General features: G+C 50.2%; 2 protein-coding genes across 2 annotated transcripts; both read left to right on the top strand.

Moving 5' to 3' along the window:
- Nucleotides 1-28: 28 nt before the first annotated feature.
- LOC311216086 (macrophage migration inhibitory factor-like) lies at nucleotides 29-3,538 on the top strand (the record flags this gene model as incomplete). Its single annotated transcript, XM_084297630.1, has 3 exons — nucleotides 29-136; nucleotides 2,610-2,782; nucleotides 3,472-3,538. The coding sequence occupies 3 exons, from the start codon at nucleotides 29-31 to the stop codon at nucleotides 3,536-3,538; spliced, it is 348 nt and encodes a 115-aa protein (XP_084153756.1).
- Nucleotides 3,539-6,339: 2,801 nt separating this feature from the next.
- Nucleotides 6,340-8,285, top strand: LOC311215801 (macrophage migration inhibitory factor). The gene is made up of 3 exons (XM_084297153.1): nucleotides 6,340-6,537; nucleotides 7,144-7,316; nucleotides 8,031-8,285. Exons 1-3 carry the CDS (start codon nucleotides 6,430-6,432, stop codon nucleotides 8,095-8,097), a joined length of 348 nt encoding a protein of 115 aa, XP_084153279.1. The 5' UTR covers nucleotides 6,340-6,429; the 3' UTR covers nucleotides 8,098-8,285.
- The last annotated feature ends 340 nt before the right edge of the window (nucleotides 8,286-8,625 follow it).

Raw genomic sequence — 8,625 nt, forward strand, 5'->3', positions numbered from 1 at the left:
TGAAAGAAAAGCCTCTTGCGACCCAAAGATGCCTAAATTCATTGTTAACACAAATATAAGCAAGGACAAAGTTCCCGAGTCTTTCACAGGAGAGCTCACCCAGCAGTTATCAAAGGCAATGGGAAAACCAGCTCAGGTAAGTCGGGATGCTCGCGGTTTCCATTTAGCCAAGTGTGCCTGTGCAACGGGCCATTTCTCAGGAATGAGCTGCGCAGCCAGCCGGTCTCATTAAACATGTAGGAAATCAATCTCTGCTGTATCTGGCTGAAGGGAGTTATTTCAGGAGCAGGTTTTAGGCTTGTATAAGCCTTATCTCTCCAGAAAACAGGTTAAACCAAAAATGGGAGTAGGATTATTTTTGTTTTCAACCCATACAGGAAGATAATTGACTACTTCTGTGAGACTGATGTGCTCTACCCCTCTTCAAATAAAATTTCATCAATCTAGCAAACAAATGCTTCCTGTTTGGGGGAGCAGAGGTTGTCCTCTGCCAGTTCTTGCATAACAGCTCTGAATATAAAGCTAGAGGGCAGGGCTGGGATGCAGCTGGGACAGGCTTGTGCAGCCCTGTGGAAGGGACATGTAACGTTACTTCGAAATACACAGGGAACAACAAAGTCTTTTTTTAGGACAGGCAAACTCTTCGTGACAAAGGAGGCAAAAGAAAAGGAGAGAGTCTCCTGGATATATCAGAGAGAAGGAAAGGATTAGGGTGGGCAGGAATGCAGAGCTTTCCTCTCGCAGGAAATGGTACCATCTGAAAAAAAAATCTGATTTTTTAATCAGTGGTGTTTGTTGTTTTTATTATTATTATTATTATTTATTGGAAATAACATTTCAATAAACATTTTCAAACCATTTAAGGTGAAAATAATGGTGATTAATATCTCAGCTTGTTTTTTTAAATAGTAACCTGCTTCTGGGATAGGTGTTTAGAGGTGTGTGCGTACCTACAAGCGGCATGCAGTGAGCTTAGAGCACAGGGTGTCCAGCTGGGGAGAACGGGGCTGGAAAAGTGGTACCTCAGCAGGATCCCCTTGGTTCATCCTGCGCTGCTGTGGCTGGATGCACCTTGCACCCAAACAAGCTGTAAATGGCAGCCAAGGCTAATTACCCAGATGCTTCCTGGTACTCAGGCTTGCTTTTTTTACGAGGGGGTTAATTGCTGCTGAATTCCAACGATGCGCTACTAATAAACGTGGGTAAGAACAGAAGCCAAATGGGTGCCAAAGGAACTGATCCCTGGATTCCCCAGTGTGTGGATGTGACACTACGCATTAGCAGCAGGGAGAACTGCAGGCTGCTCGTTAATGGTAACATGGATACTTTCTTCCAGTTTTCCTGCTATCAAGAACAAAAGCAGGATTAAGCTGTATTTTGTTTAACGAGGGGGGTGTTGGTCTAGACCTCAGCTGTGTCAGTTCACATTTACCTCAGCAGGGAAGACTGCAGCAGGAGCCAGTGAGGTGCAAAATCTCTCAGGAACGCAGGGCTGTAGCAATGCAGTTGCAAACCCCAGCGGCATTCACTCATCCTGCATAGGCAGGGAGAGCCTGGTGGCTTGGAGCAGATTCTGGCTGTTTTGCATGTCACTGAGTGCTCAGCACCTGAACTTTCCACCCCAATCTCATGGGCAGCAAAGACAATGCTGCTACAGGGTCCTCCTCCCAACGCTGTACTTGGGCAGAGCGTCCAGAGCCCATCTTCCAGTATGGAACTGGGTGCTCTGGGGTCAAAGCCTGCAATTACCTACAGCGTTCACTGCAAGACTGAGGCATTTGTCAGGCACTGGGCACTGCTAGGATCCCCTCCTCCCTAGGCATGCCTCCTGCCCCATTCTGAATGCTACATGGCAGACTCTGGACCACCCACTGCTTCAGTTCTGCCTTTGTTTCTCCGTGTCCTGGCTTCACTCCTGGCCGCAGGAGGAGCAGAGGTGGTGCTGGCTAGCCAGGGACAGTTGCTCAAGCTCAGGAAGGGGCTGTCCTGCACGTGAGGTGCAGTGTGTCCATCTGCCCCCCACCCCAATTATCTTTACCTGAACAGAGTAATCATTAGGAACGGAGACTCCCAAGCCTAGCTGTCATGATGCCTTGTTCTGGCCCTTAACACAGAAGGGAATGTCTCAGAAGAATGCAAGCTTGTACAGTTGGGTACCAACACACAAAAGCCTTGAGTGTAGCAAGCAAGGCTTGGAGGACAAAGTCTTCAAGGAGAAGACAGAAGGCAGGGAAAGATCGGTGCTCCACTGTAACTTCACAAGCGCACGAGTGAACCTATTTGCACTGCAGAAAGTGGTAAAAAAATACCTGTAACTGCCAGTGACCGTCCTTTTCAGTTTCATGTGTTGCTAGTAGTTTTAGCTAGGAAAGCAGCCATCAGTTCTATCCCCAAATTGTATATTATGGGAGTACTTTTTACCTTCTCATCTCTGTGACTTGCAGAAAAACATTCAGGAGATCTGAGAGTGCAATGAAGTACATACAAGAAAAATTCAAAAGCCTAAGTAATGGCATCTGGGATTTTGCGATTTTCAAAACTTTTCCTAACATGGCAAAGGAAGATAATACTCCTCTTTTTTTTTTTTTTCTTATTTTTTTCCCCAACAGTATCTAGCAATACAGATCTCTCCTGATCAGGTGATGTCCTTCGGCGGCTCCACAGCCCCCTGTGCTATGTGCTTTCTTTACAGCATTGGGAAGATAGGAGAGCAGGAGAACAAGGTCTACTCCAAATTGCTCTGTGACCTGCTGAACAAACAGCTGAAAATACCATCTGACAGGTGAGCTCACACAGCAACTTGTCTGATGTGACTTTGCACAGATTGTCAAAGCTCTTAGTCCCAAACTTGTCCTCTGGTGTTTTCCTGTTAACATACTCCTTGAAGATGCTAAATGCCAAATCAATAGAGCAACTCTTCAATTAGAAAGAGGAAAGGAGCAACTGCATGAGCTGCAGAGCCCAAAAGCTGTAAAATCTTAGTTAAAAGTGATGGAGGTTCAGGTACCATACATGCACAAGCCCAGGTACAGATACATTTGGTAATTAGAGTAATATCTGCCAACACCTCCTCACTGTCAGTGTGATACAGGTGGAGGTCTCTTGTAAGAGCTTTGATTTAGACAGAAGCATTTCTAGTGCTTCTCCTGAACGTACACCAATCTGCCCCAGAACCGACTTTGTGTCACTTTACTTTAGATATAGCATCCTGAGATTGCCTTAAAACAAGAAGCAGAAAACCACTCCCAGCTTCAGGATGCAAGTGGACAAGGCATCTGGGGTTACAACACACGAATTTACCTTTCAGAAACTGCAGGAGGCAACGTGCAGCTTGCAGAGAGGTGGTGTGGCCCTGCGATGTGCCGAGCTCTGGGGCCAGGCAGCAGCAGGACCATGTCCTGCTGCAGGAGCACCCTGGCCAGCTGCAGCGTTCTCCTCTCAGCAGCTAACAGCACCTCTCTTCTCTTTCAGGATTTATGTCAGCTTCTTTGAGATCAGTGCTGCCAACGTGGGCTGGAACAACACCACCTTTGCTTAAGTGCTCTGAGGTGGTGAGAGCTTATTCTGAACACACACTGTGATTTTTGCACACTGCAGCTCTAGTTGTGTTATCTGTGTATGCCATGAGTGTAAAAGCCAGGGGTGCTGTCCTAACATCTTGTCTGCTGCCTCAATAAAAGTAGAAGAACAGCGGGAACCTTTACACCTGAGATTCTCCTTATTCTGGAAGGGCCTGTGGCTGAGATGGGAGGGTGCTTTCTTAAAATATTCCTAATAGACCCTCGTCTTTAAAACAGTTTCTCCTTTTGAAGATGAACACTCCATTTGGGTTCATTCTGAGCAGTCTGAACAAACTTAATTAAGTCAAGATAGTTCTGTTTTCAAAATACGCGTAAATGTACGTCAGGATGTGGCTATTGATGTGGTGCATGGACCTCACTTCAAAAGGGGGAACGCAGGGTTGTGTTTTATTGAAAAGGGCTGGGTTGCAGTCCAGGTCCTCCTTAGATCCTACACTAGGCAGACATCTAGCTGCTCAGCAGAGACGCTCGTGCTGCAGGAGTCTCCCACGGTTCACAGCAGACAGAGGGAGTAAGTGGAAAAAACCCACTGTCTGCTGTCCTGCCCTCTCCTTTCATCCCCTGAGCAATCTGCAATGACAATGAAGATTAGAGCACGGCTCAAAATGAGGGAGACACAGTGAGCTATTCCCAGATGTCAAAGTGGTGAATTATGAAAGGAAGACTTCCACTTAAATACTTATCATTCAAGCCCTGGGTCAGATAATATAATTTGCTTCCAAAGGAAAATAGAAAGATTGAATGCAGAACTATTTCCTGGAGCTCTGAGATCGGGTGTCCTTTTTTTTTTAGAAAAAAATAAAATATTTTTTTGGGGGGGAAGAATAGCCCCCATCTCAGCTTGTTCACCCCTACTTAAAGCCTTGCAGAGTCGCCCACTGAGGAAGGAAGGCATGGCACGAGGTAGGTGTTCTTTCAGCAGAATTGCTCATAGACAATGGCTACAGGGCCCCTCAACACAGCAGGCCCTTGGCTGAGGAGGCCATTCCCTTCTCCAGAAATCAGTCTGCCTTCCTCACACAGCCAGCAGCTCAGAGCGCCTCCTCTGTCTGCTCTTGGAGGCATGGCACCGGCATCTTCTGATGTTCTCCTGCCTCCTTCTCCCTGGCCCAATGGCTCTGTGCTCTGGCTCTGACTGCAGTGAAGCCAAGCATGTCCAACCACAACCAGCAAATGCCCCAGCCCTGCTATTTGCAGTCAGGCTCCAGGGAAGACCCCAGGCTCCAGCCTACTCCCATCTCTGCTGAAGCCTTTCTGTGCTTTCTGTGCTAGATGCTTTCTGAGTTATTCTCAGAGCATCCAAACACTGACCTGCACATTCCTAAGGTAACTCTGAGACCAAGTACAGTCAAGACCACCTCTACTTGTTAACAACCATGCTTTATGCTCTCTAATAGGGAATACAAAAGCTTTTTAACATTTTACCTTTCAGCTTCTTTCTGTTTTAGACAAACTTCATTGTTCTTATTTTAATCACAAGCAGCTGTTTTAAAGCAGATTCATCCAGAAAACATGACTGCAAGCACGTGGAGTAATCACTTGAGGGAAAGGTGCACAGATGCGTGCTAGTACTTATCTAACTTTTAAAAATGCATCTTTACAAGCCATGAAAATATACTCTCTGCTACTTCCCCAGTCAAGGGGACACAAGAAGGAAATTGCAGGTGTCTCTCCATGGTGTGAGCAGCATGGCCAGGGGCTGGTGCTTTGGGCCTGGCGGGCCGCAGAGCATCACCCCCGTGGTCCTGTTGCTCTCCCAAGTTTTTTAGCCAGGGAACTCCCACCCCACACCTGTGCAACAACTCTGGGAGGGAGAAAGGTGGGAGGAATAAGCGGCACTGTGCAGAGGGAAACATCTTCAGGTCTCAATAGTGCTGTTAATCACTAAAACGAAAGTAAGCACTTCAAGTCCTGCCAGTTCTGTGAGACAGCCTGTGCCTCTTCAGATCACCTTCTGCTCTTTGTTCAGGGCTATGTGTATTCACATGTGCAATGCAGATGTACCAACGAGCATTCTAGCAGCAGCAGTACCGGGACTTTGTTAAAAATTAACGTGCTCGATTCCTGTCTGGAAAATGTCTGCACACAGAGGGCTCTGGGCCTGATTCTCTTTTGCCTTCCCGTGAGTCATTTCAACCAGCGCCAAGCTGCAGCAGGAAGCAGGGCGGCGAGTCGTGCCCTCTGCAGCCTACGTGCACCACATCACATAGCCAGCAGAAGGCCCATCTCTCAAGACGCCTTTCCCCAAGGAACGGGCTCACACCTTTCCCTTTCTAAGCAAAGGAATGAGAAAGAAAGGAAGAAGAGAAAATCTTTTTTTTTTTTTTTCTAAAAATCTGGTATGAAAATGAGGATGCTAAGATCACTTGCGATCTGAGTGAAGCACAGCAGAGAATAATTAATGAGCCCACCAGCCAGATGCATTTTCGCTCACATTGTGTAACAGCTACACACACGGTAAAAACAAAAAAAAAGCACAAATATGCCTTGATTTTGCAAAAGGACACAACCCCCTTCCCATCCAGGGCCAATATCCCCATTTTATAACTGCCAAGAGAGGCGGCCCTTTTAGTTTATTTTTAAGGGGGGGGCGTTGTGGCGGGTCCGTGCAGTGGGGGGGGTGCAGGTTGTGCGTGTAGGGGTGTGTGGGGGATTCCGGCCCCCCCTCCCCAGCGGTGCGGCCCCTTTAAGGCCGGCTCGGCTCGGCCCCGCTCGCCCTAAAAGCGCCGCCGCCACCGCCCCCTCGCCCCACTGCGCCGCCGCCGCTGCCGGTCCCGGTCCCGGTCCCGGTCCCGGTGTCGTTCCCGTTCCTCTGCTCTCCGCCGCCGCCACCAACCCTACCGGCACCATGCCGATGTTCGCCATCCAGACCAACGTCTGCAAGGACGCCGTGCCCGACAGCCTGCTGGGCGAGCTCACCCAGCAGCTGGCCAAGGCCACCGGCAAACCCGCGCAGGTCGGGGAGGGCGGCGGGGGGACGGGGACGGGAACGCGGGGTCGCCCCGGGATGGGGCCGGGCAGGGATCGGGGGGGACGCGGGGCTGGGGAGGCGCCGGGGCAGCGGGTGGCTGGGTGCACATGGCCGCTTCTTCCTCCTCCTCCCTACGCCGCCTGTAGGGACGGCCTGGACGGGCAGAGCCGTGGGTTGCGGTGATTTTGGGTGTGTGTGTGTGATTTGGGGGGTGTGTGTGATTTTGGGGTGTGATTTGGGGCGTGATTCCTGGCACGGGAACGCAGCGTTCGGCCCTTATCGCCGACCGCGTGCCCCACGCCCGCAGCAGCGGCAGGGGGAAGCGGCTGCCTCGCCTGCGGCTTTGCCCAAACTCAGCCTTCGGATCTGGAGCCCAGAGACAGCATCCGGGGGGATCCCAGCATCTGGGGAGATCCTAGCAGCCTCTAGTGGTCCAAGGCCCCATAAGGAGGCTGGGAGTTGTTATTGGCCTCCAGAATGGCACACAGCTAGCTGCACGATGCTTAATGCTGAGTTTGGTACCTCAACAAGTCTCCATGAGGAGAGGGAATTAATTGACTTACTCCCTAACTGTTTGTTCTCCCATCACAGTACATCGCTGTGCACATCATACCTGACCAGATGATGTCCTTCGGGGGCTCCACAGATCCCTGTGCTCTCTGCAGCCTCTACAGCATTGGCAAAATAGGAGGGCAGCAGAACAAGACCTACACCAAGCTCTTGTGCGATCTGATCTCTAAGCACTTGCACGTATCTGCAGACAGGTAAGGCTGGGGTGTGATGCTGACCTTGTTCCTCTGGTGCTCTGAAACTGCCTTGAAAACTTAATTTGAAAGCATAAAAAGCCAGTAATAAGTCCATGTGTTTGACAGAATACAAAGTGAGCACTTGCAACATTCTTGCATCCACGTAAGAGTTTGCCTACAAACTTTCCCTTGAGGCCTCTGCTGTCAAATGGCTTCCTGCCCTCAGAGTAGGGAAGAATACCAGGGTATTAACAGGTTGCAGAGTCTTTTGCCTCTGAGGTGTGATGTCGTCTTATAGTTTGAGGCTAGAAGCTCAAGGGAGTAGGAGTTACAGGCCGGAGCTGAAAGACAGGGTAGGAATGAACTATCTGGCTGTGAACAGCTCCCTCATGGACTGGCAGGACTCTGGGGAATATCCGCAGGGAGCAGTGAAGGCCAGGAGGAACCTGCTGCCTCCTGCATCCCAGAGCTGGAGGGAAGAGCCAAAACATCTCTGGAGTCTGAACAGCCCCTGACTGAAGAAGAGTTTATATTTAAAAGATTAAGTACAGTTCCGGGCCTCCAAGGAATATTTGCTGTTATGGGTTCTGTCAGACAAGTTAACTGGATTTTGGTAGAAACAAAACTACATTTTTTTTCTTTCTGGGGAACAGGAAGCACTCTCCAATATCCTGTTGCCTTCTCTCTCTCATCACTTACATAAATGTCACTGTATTTGTGCCTCTTCTGCAGGGTGTACATCAACTACTTCGACATGAATGCTGCCAATGTGGGCTGGAACGGTTCCACCTTCGCGTAGAGCTCCCCCTGTACGAAAAGGCTGCTCCTGGACCTACCCTCACGCTGCCCATAGAGACCACGGCACAAGGGGCCCCGGGCTGCTTTTTGTGCCCTCACGGAGCGATGGCTCCTTGCTCGTGTGTTTGGATACTGCTGCTTCGACATTCCTCTGTTTTTTCCGTGTAGGAAACGAATAAAGATTTAGAAATAAAACGGTCTGGTGTGAGCTGTGGTGGGTTGGGAGGGCGGTGGGGTGAGGTATGCGTGGGGGCTGAGAGCTGGGAGGAATAAATGCTTGAGGGTCGGTGTTGCTTGTAAGGCTGCGTATTTCACTGAGGGCAGGGTGTGTGGCAGCGCTCCTCGGTGATTTCTACCTTGCTGGGCGCTGGGGGCGCCTTCAGGCCGCCTCGTCGCCTTCTCCGTGTCACCGCCAGCGCCGTAGCGAGGCCGGGGCCGCCTCCTCGCCTCAGGGCAGCGCCGCCTCGCGCCTCTTCTGGAGCCTTCTGCCGCTGTGCGGGCCCCGTGGCGCCATCTTGTGGCGGCCCCC

This window comes from Netta rufina (genome assembly GCF_964035555.1).
Source record: "Netta rufina genome assembly, chromosome: 17".
Lineage (NCBI taxonomy): Eukaryota > Metazoa > Chordata > Aves > Anseriformes > Anatidae > Netta > Netta rufina.